This window comes from Dendrobates tinctorius, unplaced genomic scaffold (genome assembly GCF_039654945.1).
Source record: "Dendrobates tinctorius isolate UK_male_01 unplaced genomic scaffold, ASM3965494v1 ptg000129l, whole genome shotgun sequence".
NCBI lineage: Eukaryota > Metazoa > Chordata > Amphibia > Anura > Dendrobatidae > Dendrobates > Dendrobates tinctorius.
In genome coordinates, this window is record NW_027361797.1 from 34,943,159 (window position 1) to 34,967,752 (window position 24,594).

Below are 24,594 nucleotides of genomic sequence, written 5' to 3' on the forward strand. Positions count from 1 at the left end.
ACAAAACCTGCTTGAGATGACCACCCAAAATTGCATTGAAAAGTGACCTTCTAGGGATTAATCTTCTCAAAGAAGATGGCTACTATGCCCAATACACGACTCTGAAAATTGTTTTTCAAAAAGAGATGGTCTTTTGGAGAGGTTTAATATATTTTGCAGCAATTAGTGTAAAACAGGCCCATTTTCATATAAGTCAATTTTAGAATTTCAGAGAAACCTAAAAGTCTATTTCAGGTGGATTCTGGAACCCACTTGAAAAAGTTCTCAATAAGCATTAATAACAATGAACATATGCCCAGCAATGTAAAAATAGCTTGCTGTTCCTATCTTCCATCACTTCGAAAAGCACGAAGCAGCTAAAAGAAAGGAGCGGTCGATTCTTCAGGTAGCTACTACTCGGATGCCTTAACTATTTTACATATAGAATTAAACAGACTCTGTCGGCAAAGAATGACTGTTCAAACTAAGTCCCTCCGCTCGGTGTTTCACAGCAGGGCCATTCATTTATATTATTATATACACCTTCTTACCTGCTTGTTTTCCCCTCTATCTCCACCCAACTTCTTTCATTGACAACTCTGGCTTCATAGAGTCATACAAGGGTTATTAATTATAGAGGGAAACTACATCATTTTTATTGGGGTCCCCAATTTTAATAGCCAGTAAAGACTAAGTATACAGTTGTGAGCTGATATAGCCTGGGAAGCTCCATTGGTATTACCCCCTCCCAGGCTATAAACATCGGACCCTAGCTGTCAGCTTTACTAGTTACGAAAATTATGCGGGACGCCAAAACTTTTTTCCATAAAAATAATCATTTAATAATTAAATACATGTAAAGTAAACTGCACATGCACTGTACTAATTGTACATATCACTGACATATATCTACCTATTCTATGTGTATAAACTGTATGTAATCCATCTCTTCTATCCTGTCGGCTCCTGCAGTGATTTTTATGACTGTGCACGGCACATGAATTGCTGGCTTTTATTCTATGTAATATATATCACTGACATATACAGTAGGAAAAAAAAAGTATTTAGTCAGCCACCAATTGTGCAAATTCTCCCACTTAAAAAGATGAGAGAGGTCTGTAATTGACATCATAGGTAGACCACAACTAAGAGTCAGAATGAGAAAACAAATACAGAAAATCACTGTCTGATTTCGCAACATTTATTTTGCAAATTATAGTGGAAAATAAGTATTTGGTCAATTAAAAACATGCAAGATTTATGGCTCTCAAAGACCTGTAACTTCTTCTTTAAGAGGCTCCTCTGTCCTCCACTCATTAACTGTAGTAATGGCGCCTGTTTGAACTTGGTATCAGTATAAAAGACACCTGTCCACAACCTCAAACAGTCACACTCCAAATTCCACAATGGTGAAGACCAAAGAGCTGTCCTTCGACAGCAGATGAACATGGCTCCCCAAACCATCACTGACTGTGGAAACTTCATACTAGACCACGAGACCTCAAGCCTGTTGGACAATGTTCACACCACCATGACTGAAACACAAACAAAGAGCACAGAATGACAAATGTGCAAAAATACCTTGCAGTAAGACATATGACAGTAGTCAGCAAGTGCTGATGAAAGGTAATAACAAATACAGGGTATTTAGTTGATACGTTTTTTTGCAAAAAAATGTATGCCAAGCTGCTCCATCTCGTCAAGGTAACCCGTATCGAAGCAGTCCCTATCTTATGTATTTAAAACTTGAACATATAAACAGTGTCTAAATGAGCAGGATTAAGACAGGCGCTTTCTAGTATGGGCACGTGGTGCAAGACAGCTCCTTATTTGCATGTCACACAAGAGAGGGGTGGGGTCTCTCAAATCATGCATAAGCACGAAAAAAACTGGATTAAAAACACATGTGACATGCACACATGTGAACAAGTCTGTTGGACAATGTTCACACCACCCTGACTGAAACACAAACAAAGAGCACAGAATTACAAATGTGCAAAAATACCTTGCAGTAAGACATATGACAGTAGTCAGCAAGTGCTGATAAAAGGTAATATCAAATATAGGGTATTTAGTCGATACGTTTTTTTTGCAAAAAAATGTATGCCAAGCTGCTCCACCTCGTCAAGGTTTTTTTGCTAAAAAAAGTATCGACTAAATACCCTGTATTTGTTATTACCTTTTATCAGCACTTGCTGACTACTGTCATATGTCTTGCTGCAAGGTATTTTTGCACATTTGTCATTCTGTGCTCTTTGTTTGTGTACACTAGACCTCAAGCAGCTTGCATTGTGTGCCTCTCCACTCTTCCTCCAGAATCTGGGACCTTGATTTAGAAGAATCCACAATCAGTGATGGTTTGGGGAGCCATGTCATCTGCTGGTGTAGGTCCGCTGTGTTTTATCAAGACCAAAGTCAGCGCAGCCGTCTAACAGGAAATTTTAGAGCACTTCATGCTTCCCTCTGCGGACAAGCTTTTTGGAGATGGAAATGTCATTCTCCAGCAGGACTTGGCACCTGTCCACACTGCCAAAACTACCAATACCTGGTTTACAAACAGTATCACTGTGCTTGATTGGCCAGCAAACTCGTCTGACCTTAACCCCATAGAGAATCTATGGGGTATTGTCAACAGGAAGATGAGACACCCGACCCAACAATGCAGACGAGCTGAAGGCTGCTATCAAAGCAACCTGGGCTTCCATAACCCCTCAGCAGTGCCACAGGCTGATCTCCTTCATGCCACACCACATTGATGCAGTAATTGATGCAAAAGGAGCCGTGACCAAGTACTGAGTGCATTTACTGAATATACATTTCAGTAGAGCAACATTTCGGATTTTAAAAATATTTCAAGCTGGTGTTATAAAGTATTCTAATTTAGGCTAGTTTCACACTATCGTTTTTGCCCGCAGTGCACACCGCCGCTAAGCCCCGCCCCCTCCGGTCATCTCCGCCTAGTATCGCACATCGCTGCATGCGATCTGCACATCCTATCTTCAGCATAGGGTGCGCAGACCGTGTGCTAGTAGGATTTTGCGTGCGCTGCGCCCTTTTGACGGTGCGCCGAACGCACCATGTTGCATTTTGGTGCGCTCTGAGCACCGTCAAAAGGGCGCAGCGCACGCAAAATACTGCTAGCGCACGGTCTGCGCACCCTATGCTAAAGAAAGGGTGTGCAGATCGTATGCAGTGATGTGCGATACTAGGCAGAGATGACCGGAGGGGGCGCGGCAGGGGGTGGGGCTTAGCGGCGACATGCGCTGCGGGCAAAAACGCTAGTGTGAAACTAGCCTTACTGAGATAATGACTTTTGGGTTACATTGGCTGTAAGCTATAATCATCAACATTAACAGAAATAAACACATGAAATAGATCACTCTGTGTGTAATGACTCTATATAATATCAGTTTCACTGTATTGAAGAATTGAAATAAATTGGCTTTTTGATGATATTCTAATTTTGTGAGATGCACCTGCATTTATGTTTTCTGTGTGTTTATATCTATTCTAACCTATCAGTGTGATTTTACTGTACGCAGCTGATGAATTGCCGGCTTTTCAAAGGACATCGGTGTGTAAAAATCGGACAGCACTTGCATGGTCCATGTGCTGTGAGATTTTTTTTTTTTTCTCGCACCCATTAGCTTCTATTGCTAAATGCGATCTGATTTCTGATTACAATCACAGAATAATGCTGAATTTTCCAGTACGATCCGAGCTGGAAAAAAAATTGCAGATGAACACACTGATTGAATAACATTGCAATCCGATTTTTAATCAGATTGCATTCTTCCGATTTCATCGCAAGTGGAAATGAGCCCTTAAGCTGTTTTTTTTTTCCTCCAGAGTGGATGGCAAATTTATAATGCAGGGGAGGAGGGGAAGAAGTGGCATATAAGTGGAGAAAGAAGCAGAATTCTCTAAGACATAACGTTTTATATTCACATTTACTAATGATTTGTGCAAAGTTTGCTGAAAATTCAGTTCCTTTTTAAAACTCAGTAAAATATTAAGATATCAGAACTTGTGCCTAGACCGAGCCAGAATACGAGAGTGAAAAATTAAGAACACCTAACCGGTTGCCTTAGGAAAGGAAGCCAGTGGAGGACCAGTGAGGAGTAGGGTAGCAGGGACAGAAGAGGTGATTTTTTTTTTTTTTTTTTGCCATTTTGCTGGATTTTATTTTCCAAAAATTTAGATTTGCTTTATTTGGCAAAATTTGGGAAATTTTAAATGAATTTTACTCATTTAGAATCGATGCTCTCATGCTTAAAAATTCCTCCCTTAAACACATTCCATCTATTAAACTTAAGAATATTTTTTGTAACCAATTTTTCTTCTTTTTTTGCATTTTAGAAACGTTCTAAGTATCCGATCCAAAGACAGAGAAGAGTGGAATCGTGCAATGAAAATTCAAAGATTTTTCAGCGCTCACTAGCTGCAATACGCAACCGAGACGACGCAACACTTAGAATTTTGTGCCAGTCCTTTTTCTTTTTACCCAGGTATAAGAGACCCCTTACTAAAAGTAAAAATCTAATAGGTCATGTCAAATGTACCATCAGTGATCTCATGATTTCCATTTTGGGTAGCGTCACACAACGGATTTCTTCACATACGAGAAAAACGGACCGATTATTCTGATCAGAGTTTGATCAGAGTGGCATCAGTTTTTCTTGCATGTGTGGAGAAAATAAAAGTTTTTTACCTTGTCCTTTCAAGCAGTCCATGAAAATCGGACTCAGAGTGAGGTCTGATTTTTTTTTTTTTTTTTCACGGACCCATAGACTTACATTGTCGATTTTGATCCGACCCCTCAGATTAAAATCTGACATGTTTTTTTTCCCCAGACCACTTGCTATAAGGAAAATATCAGATATGTGCACAGCCCCATAGAATATCATACTCGTATGTATGAGTGCAAGCATTCATATGAGAAAATCGGTCATGTGCAGGAGCCCCTTGAGTAAATGCCGCTGAGGAACCCCCCATTGTATCCATGTTACGATAGCTTGCCAACAAGAAACATGATCAAAACCTTGCAGAATTATTGAAAGTGTTGGCTGTATTACTTTTTTATATTATCTATAAATATATCTGATTTATGTATTCTCAGTGTAACAGATGAAGACGGCAAAACACTTTTACATCATGCAGCCGCGCAGGAGAATCCAAGTATTTGCCAGGTATAGAAAATTGTGGGTTTCATCAAGAGACGGCAAATCAGTAGGCTATGCCACCAATTTCCAGACAGTGGGGTGCTGACCACAGTGAATGCACATTAGTACCTACTCAGGGGTAAGTGGTCCGTGTTATTGAGGTACACAGACCATAGGTTATAGCTGCTACTAGGAGGTGGACACTAAATATGTGTTTGTTCCTCGCACCAGCTATACCCCTCCTGCAGGCACTGAGCTCAGAAGGTGGCAGACCCCCTTACTCTCCGACTTTATTACTTTAACTTTTTATTTTTCCTTCTTTCGCAACAATTTGGAAAAATCGGGAGGACACAATCTCTCTGCTTAACCCAAAGGAGGAGGGAAAACTGTGATGAATTATCACACTGCTCCTCACTCCTTCATGAAGGCAAAGAGGAACAGGATACCCATGACTCGCCTGCTTCCTGCCAGCCATAGGGTCACCTGACGTTCCTACCTGCCCCCAGTACTCTCTTGACCGAGGGAGAGTTGCTGAAGGGGAAGACCCTGCTAAGCAACCAGGAAAGCTGAAGCTAAGTAGATGAAGATGAGGTTAGTAAAACAATAGTTGAGTATTCCGCACTCTGTCCAAGTATTTGCGCCCTCTCCACCCCACTTTTTTAACTTCATAACTGCCACTTCCCTGTTTAATAAACTACCTCAACATCTGCATAGAATCTCTAAGTTTAGCCCATCAAGGCAACAACTACATAGATTTACTAAATTGTTTGCAGGAAAGCAACATAGTGTAGAACCGTTATGTTGCTTTGGTGGGAAGAACAGCACCTTCCCAGGAGTTTGTTTCATCCACACATTGAAGCCCTTTTTTAAAGGTGGAGCTCTTCAACCTGAACATCCTTTGTATGATGAGGACAGACAGACCCTGTTCCTGGCTTACTGTGTCGGATGAGGTCTCATCCTACCAAAAATCTTCCTTGTGGGCAGCCAGATATGTTCTGCAGCAGTGTTTCTCTGCCTTTACCTCAGTCGACATAGTCACAGAGGTTAGTCAACCTCATGAGACCAATGTGTTGTCTTGCCCTTTGAGGAGCTAGGGTACTGCCTAAACAACATCATGCTCCACTGCAAGCCACAGATGTTACAAATTCCTGATTCATTCCCGTAAATCTCTCCACTTCTGGGCAAGTTTTGTCCAATTTACCTTGAGCTCTTTTCTGCCTGGGCCATGTTCATATAACAACCTCAAGAAGCAATGGATTGCAGTTCTCACCCATCGCATCCCCTGTAGGGTAAGGCCCAATAAGATTACCCAGAAACCTTCCTTCAGACCACACATTTTCATTGTATAGCTTCCTCAGGCTCTGGAAGCTACATACTTGGGGACTCACTTTTCTAACAGAGTACCTCCTGACTCAGGTTTTTCTTATATTCCGTAGTCCTTTTTATACTGGCTATCCATTCCAGGCTTTATACCAGGATTTGCATCCTGTTCTAGAAGCTTCATTTTGTTGTACCTCAAGGCTTGATAGTTCTGGTCTTCTTATCCTATCCAAATGGACTAGCATCACATCCTATCCTGTTCGAGGCCTCTTATACTGATCATAAGTTTACTGACGTTGCCTTCCTATTTGCATTGTCTGCAGTACCATGGGCAAGTCCAAGAGTGCATACCATCTTTTTCCATACCTTGGTTTAATGACAAGGATGGTTTCCAAAGCCACCAATCCAGGGAGTCTGTTATTAACGTGTACACATTAACACATGTGAAGCACCACACCTACACCCAAACTGATGTATGTACAGACTAGAAAGGCCCTAGCTGTACAGTTAAAAACACCTCGAACCTAACGACCTAAAAGGCCCTTGAGGGATTTCTCGTACCTCCTGATGAACCAGAGGGGAGGCCCCAGCACACTGCCAAGAAGGGTAAAGGATAGTGTGAAGAGAGACACAAACACCCAAGGTTGGAAACTAAGACACATTCATAAAAGGTAGAGGGGGGAAAGTTAAGGATAACCAAAAATGAAGGAACAAGTATAACCTCCCAAAACCTAACAATGGTAAAAGGAAAATGTGCTGGGAGGAAAAGCAAACAGACTAACTGCAAGAATACAACTGGAGTTTACCAAACAAGGTAAACCCGTTTGCTGAAGAGCTGGAACTCCTGAACACACAACCACCAAGAGGTGATGCCAGCTAGGACGTGCAGTGAAGGGTGAACATTTAAAACCCCACCCAGAATTTGACTGGGAAAACCAAAAACGGTAAAATGAGAAACACCTGGAGAGGAGCAAACCAAGAAAAGAAAACAAAGACAATAGGAACCATCAGCATTTGGACAGGGAAGAAAGGGCAACAGAGGAGGAACCGACCATGCAGCAACAGGTCACCAGATGGAATACCCAAACAGAGTTATGACAAAGTCTTTAGATGACCCTGCTCAAGTTGTCAGTCATCAGCTATTCTGGCTTACAGTGACTATCCAGCATATGGGGTCTAAGGGGTAATGTTTCTCCTTGTGGAGAGTGACATACCAGCTCTGGCATGTCTAGGTAAAGAGGCTTATTCGCCGTGCAATGATCCTCTGGGAAATTTAATATGCAAATTGCCTTTTCGGAGAGAGAGGATTTGAACTCTATAGCGCCACCTGTTGGAAGCAGCGATCCTACAAGTCACAATCGACTGTTTAACGAGTCTTGCGATATGACTTCGGATAAAAGCTAATTCGGAATCTCAATTTGCAGACGGTGTTTCAAGCTATTGGCCCTCATCAGTGCAAAGTATGAGAACTGACCTGGCTAGGTGAGAGGCTGTGGACTGGGGTCTAAGGGGTAATGTTTCTCCTTGTGGAGAGTGACAAACCAGCTCTGGCTTGTCAAGTTAAGGAGATTTATTTGCCGTGCAATGCTCCTCTGGAAAATTTAATAAGCAAATTGCTTCTCTCTGAAGAGGCAATTTGCATATCCAGCATATGGCCCTATAGCATGGCACACACCAGTAAGGAAACCGAGGGCAGACAAAATTAGTGGGCAGAATGGTGCAATCAGCCGCTTGGCTTCACCAAGGGTGCGTGAAACACCCTAATTAGCATATGCGATCAAACTTACGGTAAGTTTCTGATTATCTGAGACAAAGGTGTGATTTTAATAGAGGCTACATCCCCTACAAGGCTATGTGCTTAGTTTATACTGGCAGTTTGGGCTGAATTACTTCTTTAAACTTTAGTGACAATGCGTAGTTTTCCAATGAATCTGAAATACTTTATGTTTTCCACTTTTTAAAATAGGTGCTGTTAGACACAAATATTGGACTGGTGAACATAGACCAGCAGGACAAGTGTGGGAAGACGGCTTTACATTACGCTGTACAAAAAGATAATCCTAAAACGATAAAGGTACTACTGGATAATGGCGCAAAAATGGAAATTCCTGATAAAAAGTCCAAGACCGTGTTGGATGTTGCACTTTTGAAGGTTCAGGCCAAGTAAAAGGACGAAATACAGTAAACTGGTAAATTATGATACACATAGCATTTATGCTCATGTTTCAGTGTACCAAGGTATATTTATTACTTCTCACTTCTTCATTAAATGTTTTAGTGCACCCTTTTTATGTTGCCGAAATAAAAATTTATTTTACAAATTCCAGCTATGTTTGCATTTTGCATCACTCTTATTGGAACATCATACTTACCAACTGTAATATCATACAAGAAGCGGTGAAAGATCAGCTTAAGAGAAGTAGCTAAAACATTGTAAGGTTACGTGAGTTTCTTTAGGATATGTGCCAATACCAATACAGAGTCCGCCTTGAACTTGCCTGAAAAAATAAAAAGCACAAAAAAATGCCTAAAATAATCAACTGCAATGTCAAAATGACTTGCTGTGCATATGTTCCATCTTTCTGTAACTGCTTCAGGTTTCAAAAGCCGTGAAATGGCCAAAAGTGACCGGTCCATTCTTCAGGCAGCTTCTGCATGGAAGCCGGCACGATCTTTCCTAAGACCTTTTTAAAAAAAACAAACAAAAAAAAACCCGGAAAAATGGTGCAAATTGAATCAAAGACAACGCTTCAGGAAAAAACACAGTAGGTGATTGCCTGTATGATGCAGGTACACTGCCAGAGTTAAAGCGAACCTGTCGGCAGGATTTTGCTAAGTAAAGTACAGGCATTGTCAGGCTGGCAGTGTTAAACTGATAAAAGTGATACCTGGGATGAAGAAATCAGTCTGGTGGTTCTTGTGTAATTAGTGTTAGAAGTTTGAAAGACAGTGGTTATAGTAGTCAGATTTGCAGTAATCAGTGACAATTTAAGTCAGTGGGTGACTAAGTAGAGAAAGCATGGTGGGGCAAAATCTCCAAAACATGAGCTCTCTGCAGCAGTGCTCTCAAGGTCAAAGTATTCATATGATTTGAGAACCCTCTTGCAATAATTTTATGGATTATTGATCACTTTACATAAGAAACAGCACGGACAATATCAAATACATTTTATTTCATTACCTTAACAATAATATTCTTTGGCAGACATTGTTTAGTGTTTTTCCCTTACGCATTTTACTGACATGTAACAATGTAAAAAGAAGAAATAAAGAATAAAACAATAGTAAACTACAACACAACAAGTGCTTTAGATCATCAACCACCTCCCGGTGAGAAAACCAGTAATAATGACTTCTTTGTGTCTTCCAGTGTTCATTATACTATACAAATAAGTAATTGACCAGTGTTGCTTTATTGTAATACATGGACCAGAAACATAGAAAACACAGAATACACTACATAAAGTGCAAAGAATTCACAAACATCTACACAAATGTACAGTAAAATAGTAAAAACCAGACTGCTGGCCAAAGGTCAGTGAACTAAATCTAAGGCTTCCACCCCACCCCTCATACACATTGGCTAGCTGTTGGCCGAATGATCGTTTAGTTGACGTCTTTCTCTCCTGGCTTCCCCACAGACAGGACCATTTGGCTCGGCCCAGCCTTCTCCCGTGTTCTCAATGAGAGAGCCATTACCAGACCTTATCTCTGGGGAGGGCAAATGAATCGGCTATTGGAAACCCAATGTGCTGGTCCTTCTCTCACTCAACATCTGTCGGAGGCATGAACAGGATGCCGCCATACACAGTGTGGGTTCGGGAAGCCTTAGTGTAGTCTAATGTGTGTGGGAGGGGCCTTAACATTCCTCTTTTCACAAAATCACTTAATTTCTTACATTTTCCTGTTGAACTGGTTTAGATTCAAGTTATGGAAAAATTGTGTAACAGTCTACACTTTGAGCAGCGGGTCACCGGCAGCTTGGCTATGGAATGACAGTACTGTAATGCAGAGACCTCAAGTAAGACAGTGTTCATTCAATCCCCTACAAAAATACAAGCAAAGAGATCTAAAAGTGAAAAAACAATCAAACCCTTATCTATTTGTCTCAGGAGGCATCAATCATTTTACATCCTTTTTTTTCCAATGCTTGTTTATGTGAGACAATAAATTTGGGAAATGCCCAGAAATAAAGCAACTTTGTCAAGACCCTTCTAAGCGGAGCTCCACTCCTCCCAGCTAGAAGATGATGGAGTCATGTTGTCTATACTCATACAAGATGGCCAGGAATCCACAGAAAGTGTTTCTGTTCCCCGCCATTTATTTTTAGATTTGTTATCATCTATGACAAGAGTTTATCAGTTGTGTAAGAGAACAAACGTTGCTGGTCTTGTATCTGACTCCTGGACTGTAAGGCTGGTTTTACACTTACTGCATTTTTTGCGGTCCGTTATTGCGGGCCCTATCACCGCATTTTTTGTGGTGTACCGCAATGACGGGCAGAAAAAAAATGTTTGCGGATAGCGGTTTTTCCCCCTATAATATGTAAATAGTATTGGAGAAAACTGGAAGTAACGGCGCGCCGCAAAAACAAATTTCCGGTTTGTTTTTGCGGCCTCATTGATGTAAATGGGCGCCGTATCTGTACGCCGTGAAAAATATCAAGCAAGCTCGATATTTTTTCACGCCGTACAGCACACGGTGCCCCATTGAATTTTTGCATGCCGATTTTGCGGCCCCATAGAAAGCTATTGGGGTTGCAAAATCGGCCCGCAAAAATACGGTAAGTGTAAAACCACCCTAATGCTGGCTGACCAGCAGCCATCATTAACATATGAAGGGTGGCCATACACCAGAGGAATGCTGGCCGACCTTGCTTAGTTCGATGGGGTCGGTCGACCATGTCACATGTAAGCTGCTGTCACAACTCTCCCAAATGGTATAGATTTCAGTGTATAGAATGGTCAGAAAGGTTCGATTTCGACATGCTTCCTCCTTTCAGTCTTATAGGAGATAAGTTGTTGCCAGCGGTCTCAGGCACTAGATTCTTATTCTCTCCCCATCAGGTATGCTCAGCTAAGCATTCATATATGTGGTGGAGGAATGAGACGGCTAACCATCAGCTGAGCAAGCATTTGGCTGGCATCTACCGAAGGTGTAAGGTCCCCCTTAAAGCAAGTTCTAGGAGGACTTATTTCACTTACAGCTTCATCTGCCCGTCCTCAGATCCCCTCATCCAGACATCTTGCTTGTGTATAAAAATGATAGAAAAAATCCATGTATAAAAAGTTCACAAAATAACACTCCTCCAAACATGGGCCAACTATGGAATTAGGCAGTGTATAGCCAACTTAATGGCCTCCTTGGAGAAAACTGACACATCTGAATCGGTACATATATCCAAGAACTGGAGCTAAATGCACTGACTGAGCAGCAGGGGAAAGGGCTCCCCTTTCTAACTTATTAGACAAAGTCCAGCGTGGCGATAAAGCGTGTCCCTTGCTCTTGAAAACCTCGACAAGTCCATGCCTCTTGCCACTCATAGCCATTGTCAGAGGGTCAAAAGTAGCCAGATTTTGCTTTTGCTCCTCCCCGGACTTTTTTTTAAAATCCACCATAGGGTTCCAGGAATATCGTTTTTTTTTCCATGACAATTTTTATTGTCTTTACAAGGGAGAGTTCCTCACATGTCTAAAAGCTGGTCTATATTAATATCCTGGGCCCTGCCTCCTTGGTAAAAACTATATTTCAAAAAACCCAAAACATTTCTTAGAAAGTTTGGTGGATTTAAACTAAAAAATGGCAAAGCGGAGCAGCGGGAATAAAATAAGAGCAACTACTGGCCGCTCTTCATCTGGGGACGGTTTACTTTAAATACGTAAACGGTGTACACCATGACAATATGTGATTCAGCTTTCACCTGCAATTAATAAAGTGCACCCTTATGTTCAGCCACTGAGTATCATGGCCTCTCGTACCAGTAGTAACAGGTTTGTTGGGTTCACTGCCCATAATGATGTAGGATATGGATGCTGTGAGCTTCCGCCAGGCGTCGGATTAGGAACATTTTGTCTCTGCTTTCCTAAAAGACGAAACACAGACACTTACAGCACACAGGTAATAAGGTGACAACATTATCATTTAACACATTAGGCCAAGTCTGGCATGTCAGAGTGAGGAGACTTATAAGCCATGTATGCTCCTCTGGGAAATTATTAATATATTATTATTATTAATTATGCAAATTGTCTCTTCAAAGAAGAAGAGGACTAAAGCTCTAGTGCCACCTATTGGAAGTAGCAATCCTAAAAGTCAATATCGACTCTTTTACAAAGCTTGGGATAAAAGTCAAACCACAATCTCAATTTGCAGACACTGTGTTCCAGAGTGTTACCTCTTATCAGTGCAAAGTATGAGACCTGATTTGGCTAGGCGAGAAGCTCTGGACTGGGGTCTAAGGAGTAACATTTCTCCTTGTGGAGAGTGACAAACCAAGCCTGGCATGTCAGAGTGAGGAGACTTATAAGCCATGCGTGCTCCTCTTGGAAATTAAATATGCAAGTTACCTCTTCAGAGAGGAAGAGGACTAGAACCTTAGTGAAGTGGAAATGAACGAGGATAACCAGTTCTTACCATGGCCAGCTGTTCCTGCAACTGTTCCACCACTTTCTTATGGGCACCGGCCAGCGCAATGAAATAAAACATGACCAAGCTGCAGAGAGAGAACACAACGTATATGGAGCTTTCACAGAAATCAGTATAGTAGACAAGATTTTCTATGTCTTATGAGCTGTCTTTATTCTGTGACCATTATCAGGATGTAGAATTGGTCATGTCTGTCCATAGTAATGTAATATACCATGGCCACCACCATGGAGAAGAGGCCACTGCGAGCTCGTCATCACACTGGACTATGGGATACCAGCAAAGGGACAGATGACAGACAGGGTGGAGGGAAGAGCAAGACGCTTATTTAGGGGATGCAGGATAGTAAAGCTGGTGGATTCACCCCACTGAATGAGCAATTAATCCTTGCACATATGTGCAAACATGTCACTGTCAATCTTGGATTTCTGCCACAGGTCATGTATTAAGTGTCAGATCTGCATGAGGCAAATCAGAAATGTGAGCAGACCCCTAATCTTCTGCCCAAACAAACAAACAAAAAAAAAAAGATGTATTGGATACCAGTACCCTAAAGTAAAAAACGCAAATGAAAAGACTCACCACGACATCATGAAAAACGGAACGGCAAAAGATTCAGATGAAAGGACATAAATGAACTTCTTCAGGCCTTCTGGAAACGTTTCCACAGTATCTGGTATCACTTGCCAGGAGGTGTTGTAATTAATGAAGGGGCCACAAGCTTTAGATGCATTTATCCTGCAGTTTGGAGGAAAGGATGAAATGTGGGCTTTGGGTCTGTCTGATATGTCTTTTGCAGCAGATGTGAAAGTCTAAAGGAAGCTCCAACTTACTGCGCTATGCCAATACCCACAGGGATGCAGGCAAGGATGAGGCCGATCAGTAATATCACCAGGAAAAAGAATTTGGAACTGGAAGCACGGAAAGGTCTCGTTGGTGGTCTGCAGTTTTCCATTAAAGTAGTCTGTGGTAGAGAGGGGATCGATAATAAAGCACAAAAAGACATGGAAAAAATCTAGCAGTGTAAAGGAATCGTCTGCTTTAGCTATTCTCTGGTCATGACTGCAGGACCCCAGTCTATTGGCCGCCCCGTAATGCCGATGAGCTGCTATGGAAGTAGAGGGTCTGCTGAAGACCCCTGTGCCTGCCATCACGGAGGTGCAGTGAAACCCGGCCTGTGGCTGGACTTCACAGCAGACCGTGATGTTTGCTATACAGAAATTCTGTGATATTGCTGTATAAAGTAGAAGTGATCAAATGTTCACAAGTTCTAGACCCCTAATAAGAAGACTAACAATTCAGAAAAAAAAATGGATCTATCAAAATGCCAAAAGTACCCAGACTGGTAAACAAGATAAACAATAAAAAAGGTCAAAACGCTAAAATGGCATATCAATGACATCATTCCAACGTACAACCGTTCCTGCAAAAAATAAGCCCTCATACATCTGTGTGGACAGAAATGTAAGAAAATTATGGCTCGTGGAAAAAGGGGAAGGAATAAAACAAAGACACAAAAATGGAAAATGGCCGTGAAGGGAAGGCGTCAATCAGGGTTTTGTGTTACCCGCAAAAAATATTTAAAATATATATATATTTTCCTGATAACACAAACTGAATTAAAAAAAAATACGAGATCTTGCAATTTTCACACTGGGGATTTTTTTTTTTAGAATCATGCTAACTTGAGTTTCAGAAAATGTACATGTACATTAGCCACAATATCCCGAACCCGATCTTTTGTACTGAAGCATCTAAGAAGTGTGTGCAAAGGTCACTGTGAAGAAGCGGGAGCAGGGTCAGCTGTGACTTCACATATTGTGATTGGTGGATCCTGTGTTAGCAGCTGTGTATAGAGGCGTTATCTGTCATCATAATTCTGTCTTTGATAATAAGGAAAATGCTGCAAAACTATTCTAAAAAGACAGGAAATATGAAACCTAAAAACCACCATTGGCCAGTTTGAAAATCAGAAGATGACTTATTTACTTAAAAAGAAACATTGCCAGTTTTAAAAAAAATACATGTAAGATACAAACTGGTTTTAATAAACAATAGGTTATTTTCTGATAACAGCTTCCCTATGGGCATGGGACAAGTCCCTATGGGCATGGGACAGTCCCTAATGGTACACCACTATATGCAGCCCTCGTGTCCGCTATGGCTTTGATCACTTACCTTTTTAACATAAAAGATGATGAAATACTTTATGGTTGCTATAGCAGGAAGAAGAGGGGAATAGAAAGCTCCGATCCAGCAGATTGTCTGCCCGTACACAAGCTCTAGTACGTTCTGTGGGATCTCGAATTCCTGCTGACCCCACCACTGCAGGGGTTTCCATGACAAATTCGTTACCAGCAACCTAAAAGATACAGAATGCCAGCTATGACCCCGTCAGCACAGGAAGATGTAGAGGTTGGCATTATTTTGTAAGTTTGCGACACTATCCTAATCTGTCCCTTTCTGCCATCAAGGTACACCGGCCAGTATGGCTCATTCATCCAAAGCTTATTCCAGGCAGCATTCCCTTGTGTTTTGCATGGTGAAAGAGCAGAACTAGATGATAAAATTGTCTTTTGTGATTTGTATTATGCAGTGTGAAAAAAAAGCTTTTTTTTTTTTAAAAGGAACCTGTCATCAGGATTAAGCATGTTAAACTAAAGGAATGGGCACAATGGTGCTGTCATACTGATTTAATAGGTACATGCAGTGTAGAAATTCCCCCACTGTGTGCTGCAAATATTCGTCGGTTTCTGAGCTGGGACTGATGGGTATGTATGAATTATACATAGTCCCAGCCAGAACCCGACAAATGGGCGTGGCCTCGCTCCCGACAAATGGGCGTGGCCTCGCTCCATACACTTGTATAGAGCGAGGCTGCGCCCACTAGTCAGCCACGCCCACTGTAAGTCTGAGTCACTAGAGGGGTGCAGCCTGGCTCCATATAAGTGTATGGAGCGAGGCCCCTTTAAGATTTCGGCCATGGCCCCTCATCTACCTCTGGTGTTGGTATCTTGATACTTTTTGAAATTTCATGCGGACGCCATCCCAGTTGCAAGTGGTGTTTGCTCAGATTGATCTGTTTGCGGGCATCAGTACAATGGCGCCGATGTCAGCACATGAGGAAATTGACCTACCGGCGGTAAAATGGCGAAGGTGGCGGCGCATGTGCAGATTGAGATCTTGGCTTGTCATTAAGCCGAAATCTAAACCTGCGCGTGCACAGACACCAATATCCTGAAAGCCCATGGCAAGAAGATTGTGCGCATGCACCACCCATGGTTAGGACGGTGAAAAATCTTAAACAGAATGAAGATACGAACACCAGAGGCAGCTGAGGGGCGTTGTGGCAGAGAAGACCGTACCCAGAGTCTCGCCCCGAAGAACAAACACCTTCTTGCATCCAAACATCTAATGATCATTAAAGAGCAAGTAGGCAGAAAAATCTGCACTGAAGGTATCTATTAAATCAGTAGAAGAGCGCCTGGTGACAGGTTCTCTTTAAATCTGCCATACAGTTCCAGAGATCTGGGCCTTTTTATGGTGCACCTAGGATGCCAATTTTCAGGTCTTTTCCAAGGGGGCGTGGCTCACAGGGTAATAATGACGCACATAGACACGCCCCCATACATAATACCATCCCCTTGGTAAGCACCATAAAAATTTGCACCAAATAAAAAGGCCCTTATCTCTACAATAATAAGGAAGATTAAGAAAACGCAACAAAGCTGAATACTTGGAAGATCAGCGTGACAGCCCGGAGCTGAGCTGTACCCACTGTTATTTATCATTTTAATGTCGATATCAATCGCTGAGAATCATACGGAAAGGTAATTTCTACATTAAAATGAATGCCGCAAAAACAGAATCCAATACTTGCACCATACTCGGATCTTTATTTTTCAATTTTTCTAGTAAATAGTAAAACGAATGATCTCACTAAAAAAAAAACAACCTACAACTCGCAAAAAAAGAAGCCCTCATACGGCCATGTGATGGAAAGATCACAAAAGATATGGATCTTGGAAGAAAGCGAGAAAGAAAAGTAAGCGCAAAAATTGCAAAAAATAAAAAATAAACTAAAATTGTGAATGGGTTACATAAAAGCTTTCGTGAATAAACAGATCAATGTATTGACTGAACGATAAAGGAAACAAACGAAAAAAGAAACCCCTTACTTTCTTGGAAACTCTACCAATATGGTTACTGCCAGAATAATTAAGAAGTCAAAGATCATAAGCTTGTACATTTCTTGTCCAACCCTGGTTTCCCAACACTGTAGAAAAAGAGAATAATACAGAATTGAAGATTTGATAAGAGTTTTTAACATTAGTACATGCTCACAATCTTTCCAAAGATCAAACATAAAAAGGAAAGAAAAAAAATTCTATAATATATATGGCGCACACACTATAGGGTTAAGACTTAAAGGGCAATGCAGACCTTCGATATTGATAACCCATGGTTAGGAAAGGTCAATCGGGATGATGGGGGTCTGACACCCGGCACCCCCACCGATCAGCTGCTTGTAGCTGCAGGAGTAGCTGGAGTAACCAGTGTGTGGAGTCTGTATACTGTGTAGTGGCCGCTCCCAGGTGCTGCAGCTCACTTCAATAAGTGTATAGTCCCCACTCCATACACTACTCTCGGAAGCCACAGGACCTGCTAATGGCCGATTGTGGGGCCGCCAAGTGTCGGCATCACGCCAATCTGATATTGCTGATCTATCCTACGCATAGGCCATCAACATCTAACTACTCTAGAATGGAGATACGTTTTTGCATACCAAGGACAGCATCAGTGTAAGGACAGGCGAGGAACTTACAGGAGAGAAAATTGGAAATGAAAAAAAGGGACTGACATTTTTTTGAGCTAGCTACAGGATATACTATTACGCTGATAGCATAACCCTAGAATATCCCTTTAATGAGTGGTCAGTGAAGCCGTGACCCCCAATACTACGCACTGATCACCTCTCTTCCATATATAGGGGCTGGTTTTGCATCTCAGCACAACTTACGTGAACGGAGCAGAACAGCGATCCGCACGAAGCTGTGCTATGTCTGTAATCCCAGAAGTTAGCCCCCAAGGATCACACATGGAGGGCATATGTCAGCAAACCTATATACACATTATATAGTTGACACACCACTTACCGGATAGTCTATGTAGTTGTAGCCACAGGTTGGACAAGCCCTAACTGAGCAGGTAGTAATTTTATTCCATAAGGAGATGAGCAGTACAGCAATGCTGGCCAAGCGGACAAACACGCACCTGAATTGGGAAGACCAAGGGACAACCATTGGAGGAACTGGGAACAACTTTACTTTTCAGATCTCCACCAACATGTGCATGATCTTGCTAATGTGACTTGTATATTCTCGGTGAATATGTGAAGGTCTCAGCAGTCTGCCGCCTACTGATCAGAAAGTGTATAGCCTGTGTCGAGTATATGACAATATGCCAATGCAGTCAGATTCTTATAGTCGGGATCCTCTCGGCTGGAGGATTTTCTGCTGTCCTGCAAGGTGTTAGTTATTTGCTCAATGAAGCAGGAACACAAACAAAACCTGAAGCAAAGGACTGATAAGGAACATGACTAATATAAGCCGTCATAGGCCTGTGTACAGAGACCATGAAAAATGTACAGAGGTCAGAGCTATACAGGGTGACGGAAGCAGGAGCTCCGGTGTCATGGGATGGGCACTGATGGCCTTTGTGACCATTAAATGCCTATGAACACCATCCCGTAAAGAATTTATATGGAACTGAAGATGGTGCAGCGTGGGAAGATACCGTCATGTAGGCACATCAGAAAAAAAATAAATTATATGACTGGCCTCATCACAAGGAGAGGGTTACTTACCTTATAAGAGTAAAACGGATCTCAAAACCAGGAGAGTAGTCTTCGTAGCGTACTATATTCTCGAAGATGATGGGAGTGATAAAGTTGGCAATAGTGATTACAATGGATGGAAGATACTCCACCAGCAGGCTCAGCCGGTCATTCTGAGTGCTCATCTGGAAACGGGGCAAGGAGAACTATAGGCATTAATGGATTCTTATCCGGGTAACCCTGCATGTTACTAATACTCCTAGCGGACATGGTTATGAGACTATTCTTGTACGAGGCTTCTGACAATATGGCTTTGAAATTAAGTTGTATTTTATACATTGGTAAGTTGCTGTCACTTTCAAGGGGGTTGTTCAGGCTTCGGGCTCATAAATAATGCTGTCATATGCAGACTAGACGTGCAAGGCATCGCTCAATACAAGTGTATTGAGCAAAGCCAGGCACGTCTAGTCGGAATGTGGCCGGAAGCATACTTGTGGTCACATGACCGCCTACTTCCAGTCATAGAGTGACTGCAGACTTGAACCTCAAGCCTGGACAAACTCTCTAAGTACAGTTGTGCCCAAAAGTTTACATACCCTGGCACAATTTTTGCTTTCTTGGCATTTTTTCAGAGAATATGATAGATAACACCAAAACTTTTTCTCCACTAATGGTTAAATGACTTCACCCAATCACAAATTCACTGATCAAAGCAAGCACAGTCGATCAATGGACCTGTAACATGGCCGAACAGTTCAATGCAGCACATTCCCATCTATTTACTTCATCCTCTTGCTTAATTGTCACTTCTGACTTTACTGGAACCAGGGGAGGGTGTAGATAGATATAAAATGAGTAGGCGAGAAGGTGCCATGCCAAGGGTGCACACTGTGCCGCTACTTTGGTTTGAACATCATTTTGTCCTGACAGATTTGCATTTAAGATGACCAATGTGACCCCTGAAGATCAGACAAGGTAACATTGTCTAGAAATAGACTACAAATTCTTGAGATGATTCAATCCCTTTAGGAAAAATATTAGGTCTAGTGACAGCTGTTCCCACTGCTGACGACCCTGTCGATCTGATCTAATACTGCAGATACCGAGTTGTGAGGTAAGACGAGGCCACTCACACTGGTGCCCACCCAGTCTTTCAGATCTAATACTACTAATAATAATCTTTATTTTTATATAGCGCTAACATATTCCGCAGCGCTTTACAGTTTGCACATATTATCATCACTGTCCCCCAAATGGGGCTCACAATCTAAATTCCCTATCAGTATGTCTTTGGAATACTCGAGATATCAGGAGTGCTGAGGTAAGAGAGGCTGCTCACACTGCTGTCCACCATGTCTACCTGTTCTAATACTGGAGATATCAGGAGTGCTGAGGTAAGAAGATGCTGCTCACACTGCTGTCCACCATGTCTACCTGTTATAATACTGAAGCTATCAGGAGTGCTGATGTAAGAATAGGCTGCTCAGACTGCTGTATACCCTGTCTTTCTGATATAATACTATAAATACCAGGGTGCTGTAGTAAGAAGAGGCTGCTCACACTGCTGTCCATCACGTCTACCTGATCTAATACTGGAGATACCAGGAGTGCTGAGGTAAGAAGAATCTGCTTACACTGCTGTCTACCCTGTCTTTCTGATATAACACTGGAAATACCAGGGTGCTGACGTAAGAAGAGGCTGCTCACACTACTGTCCACCATGTCTTTCAGAATTCTAAGCGGCTGCTGTGACATGGAGACAGCTTGACACTATGTGGTATAGTTTAGTTCCAAGTCACAGCCGCAGAGCTTCCTATGACACATGCTCACAGGCACCTGTCCTAATAACATTTAAGGTCAACTTTTTGTAATTATAATAGGAGTGCAGCCATTTTTTGTACTATAGTGATTACCTCTCTAGACAAAACAAGTGTGATTTGTAATTTCCTAATTATTTTTAATTAGCAACGACATTTCCTTTAGTTACTTTACTTTATCTTTTTCTACCCCTGGAGAACTCATTTAACTACAACAATACGGAGTACTACGCTGTTGTGGACCTCTTGGAAAATGTTATGTAGATCATCTAAGGATGTGTGCACATGTTGCACATTTGGTGCGTTTTTTCCTTGCAGATTCTCTACATAACCCTGAAGAGTTCCTGATGCCAGCAAAGTGAATGAAATACCTGAAGTGTCATGCACACGCTAAGTATTTTTGACGTGCAGAAACTAGTCTACAGCATATGAATTTTCTGTGCGTTTTTGCAATGCGTTTTTCACCAATGACTTCAGTCCAATCAGATGCATTTTTACTGCAAGAGATGCAGAAATGGTGCAGACATTTTACTCTACGTGTGCACATATCCTAAAATTCTAGATCTTCAAACTCCTACCCCATTAGTTCAACAGTATAACATGGATTAGTCAATCGACAAGTGAACAGGGGCTACATAAATAGGACTGAACTTGGTGTTACTAATGAGACCCCTACAGTTAGGTCCATATATATTTGGACAGAGACAACATTTTTCTAATTTTAGTTCTAGACGTTACCACAATGAATTTTAAACAAAACAATTCAGATGCAGTTGAAGTTCAGACTTTCAGCTTTCATTTGAGGGTATCCACATTAAAACTGGATGAAGGGTTTAGGAGTTTCCGCTCCTTAACATGTGCCACCCTGTTTTTAAAGGGACCAAAAGTAATTGGACAATTGACTCCAAGGCTATTTCATGGACAGGTGTGGGCAATCCCTTCGTTATGTCATTCCCAATTAAGCAGATAAAAGGCCTGGAGTTGATTTGAGGTGTGGTGCTTGCATTTGGAAGGTTTTGCTGTGAAGGAAACATGCAGTCAAAGGAGCTCTCCATGCAGGTGAAACAAGCCATCCTTAAGCTGCAAAAACAGAAAAAACCCATCCGAGAAATTGCTACAACATTAGGAGTGGCAAAATCTACAGTTTGGTACATCCTGAGAAAGAAAGAAAGCACTGGTGAACTTATCAATGCAAAAAGACCAGGGTGCCCACGGAAGACAACAGTGGTGGATGATCGCAGAATAATCTCCATGGAGAAGAGAAACCCCTTCACAACAGCCAACCAAGTGAACAACACTCTCCAGGAGGTAGGCGTATCAATATCCAAATCTACCATAAAGAGGAGACTGCATGAAAGTAAATACAGAGGGTTCACTGCACGGTGCAAGCCACTCATAAGCATCAAGAATCAAAAGGCTAGACTGGACTTTGCTAAAAAAACATCTAAAAAAGCCAGCACAGTTCTGGAAGAACATTCTTTGGACAGATGAAACCAAGATCAACCTCTACCAGAATGATGGAAAGAGAAAAGTATGGTGAAGGCGTGGTACAGCTCATGATCCAAAGCATACCACTTCATCTGTAAAACACGGCGGAGGCAGTGTGATGGCTTGGGCATGCATGGCTGCCAGTGGCACTCGGTCACTAGTGTTTATTGATGATGTGACACAGGACAGAAGCAGCCGGATGAATTCTGAGGTATTCAGAGCCATACTGTGTGCTCAGATCCAGCCAAATGCAGCCAAACTGATTGGTCGTCGTTTCATACTACAGATGGACAATGACCCAAAACATAAAGCCAAAGCAACCCAGGAGTTTATTAAAGCAAAGAAGTGGAATATTCTTGAATGGCCAAGTCAGTCACCTGATCTCAACCCAACTGAGCATGCATTTCACTTGTTAAAGACTAAACTTCAGACAGAAAGGCCCACAAACAAACAGCAACTGAAAACCACCGCAGTGAAGGCCTGGCAGAGCATCAAAAAGGAGGAAACACATCATCTGGTGATGTCCATGAGTTCAAGACTTCAGGCAGTTATTGCCAACAAAGGGTTTTCAACCAAGTACTAGAAATTAACATTTTATTTACAATTCTTTAATCTGCCCAATTACTTTTGGTCCCTTTAAAAACAGGGTGGCACATGTTAAGGAGCTGAAACGCCTAAACCCTTCATCCAATTTTAATGTGGATACCCTCAAATGAAAGCTGAAAGTCTGAGCTTCAACTGCATCTGAATTGTTTTGTTTAAAATTCATTGTGGTAATGTCTAGAACCAAAATTAGAAAAATGTTGTCTCTGTCCAACTATATATGGCCCTAACTGTATATAACCAGAAAAGGAAAGCTGACTTCCTATAGTTCTGGATATGCACCCCTGTAAGCATGGTATAATGGTGCCACCTCCCTGACAATCTCTTGGCCTCTTATCTTACCGGCGGCACCTGGTGCGCACAGATGGATACTCACAGCATTGCTATTCTCTTGTGAATAGGCCGTGGCCAAGTAGACGGCATAGAAGCAGCCACACAACACTGCAATGACGATAATGTTCAGGAAAATTCTCAAGGAGTAGATTTTAATTGTTTCTCGCTGCGTTCGCTTCTGCTTTCTGTGCCGCAATCTTTCTTCTGCTAAATCGGTCTGCGAGGAAAAACAATGAACTGAGTTAATAATAATAGAGTTGCCATATTTATTTTAATCATGAAATAAAGGATTTGATTTTATGGATTGAAGCTGGATTCAGTTCCTTCACAAACAGCACACTGAACCCCTTATTTAACGCCGGGGTCACACTTGCGAGCGTGATGCGAGTCTCTCGTATCGATACCCGGCACTGCTGCTGGCACTCGGGACCGGAGTGTGCGGCTGCGTGTATTTCTATGCAGCCGCACACTCCGGTCCCCAGTGCCGGGTATTGATGCACGAGTTTCTCACATCACACTCGCAAGTCTGACCCCGGCTTTAGGCGCACTTTTATACCAAAATTTTATTATTTTTACTACATTTGCACTATAATTTTTTTTTTTTTTTTTTGCGGGATGAGTTGGTGTTAGTTTGATTTACATACGACTGATTGCTTTACATTCAGTATTTTCACAAGATGGTGTGAACAATAAACAGCAAATTTTGGCTTTTTTTTAGCACTCATTGTAGAAGTTAAAGAATGTGATCCTTTTATCGGGTTGTTAAAGATGCGCTGATGCCATTTATGTGGAGTTTTTTTTTAGCTATTTTTGAAGTACCACTCCAGAGGGTTTTTTTTACATTATCAAGACAGAATACATATAGTAAGATGGCAGCCAGAAAGTGTCATTGTTAGGCCCTCAGCTACCATAAAAATGCATTGGCACCCCACAATCGCATCACAGGGGGCTATGAGATGGCAGGGTGCGCTCGCTCCCTCGGTCTAGCCACTTACATTTGCAATCCTGGAAATTGCAGAGGGGTGTCAGCTGTATGATACCGGATAAAGGTGAGGATGAAGACTTTTCCATTGTCTTTTAAGGCAGAATAAGAAACGAATTCATGACATAGCAAACAAAAAGAGTCCTTGGCTACGTGTCACTCGCCTGTAACTCGTGCAGCAGAGTGCTGTGCTTCAGACGAGCATAGTACTGGTCTTTAATACAGAAATCCCAGCCGGCAAATATTTTATTGCAGAAGCTCTGAAATCTGTCTTCGTCATGTACAAGGCTGCGTTTAAAGCCTTCCACTGCCCTGGAGAGAACATGCAAAAACAAAACGTCAAGTTCTTAGTAGTCATTTCTGGTGACGAGCGAACGTGCTTGAGCATTTAAGCGTGCTCGAAAAATATGCTCGAGTCCTCGCGGCTGC

General features: G+C 41.9%; 2 protein-coding genes across 2 annotated transcripts in view; one reads left to right on the forward strand and one right to left on the reverse strand.

The window, feature by feature from the left end:
- LOC141047855 (uncharacterized) overlaps positions 1 to 8,763 on the forward strand; it is a 34,970-nt gene extending 26,207 nt beyond the window's left edge. Inside the window, exons 11-13 of the mRNA XM_073543183.1 lie at positions 4,339 to 4,487; positions 5,099 to 5,168; positions 8,428 to 8,763. Of these exons, the coding sequence (XP_073399284.1) occupies positions 4,339 to 4,487; positions 5,099 to 5,168; positions 8,428 to 8,628 (420 nt within the window). The 3' untranslated portion in view covers positions 8,629 to 8,763. The remainder of the gene's footprint in view (positions 1 to 4,338; positions 4,488 to 5,098; positions 5,169 to 8,427) is intronic.
- An 849-nt stretch (positions 8,764 to 9,612) lies between these two features.
- Positions 9,613 to 24,594, reverse strand: part of TMC7 (transmembrane channel like 7) — a 55,021-nt gene continuing 40,039 nt past the window's right edge. The window contains exons 7-16 of the mRNA XM_073542953.1: positions 24,330 to 24,477; positions 23,227 to 23,400; positions 18,973 to 19,127; positions 18,263 to 18,380; positions 17,285 to 17,382; positions 15,285 to 15,468; positions 13,940 to 14,070; positions 13,689 to 13,844; positions 13,095 to 13,173; positions 9,613 to 12,543 (exon numbers count right to left, since the gene is read on the reverse strand). Of these exons, the coding sequence (XP_073399054.1) occupies positions 12,463 to 12,543; positions 13,095 to 13,173; positions 13,689 to 13,844; positions 13,940 to 14,070; positions 15,285 to 15,468; positions 17,285 to 17,382; positions 18,263 to 18,380; positions 18,973 to 19,127; positions 23,227 to 23,400; positions 24,330 to 24,477 (1,324 nt within the window). The 3' untranslated portion in view covers positions 9,613 to 12,462. The remainder of the gene's footprint in view (positions 12,544 to 13,094; positions 13,174 to 13,688; positions 13,845 to 13,939; positions 14,071 to 15,284; positions 15,469 to 17,284; positions 17,383 to 18,262; positions 18,381 to 18,972; positions 19,128 to 23,226; positions 23,401 to 24,329; positions 24,478 to 24,594) is intronic.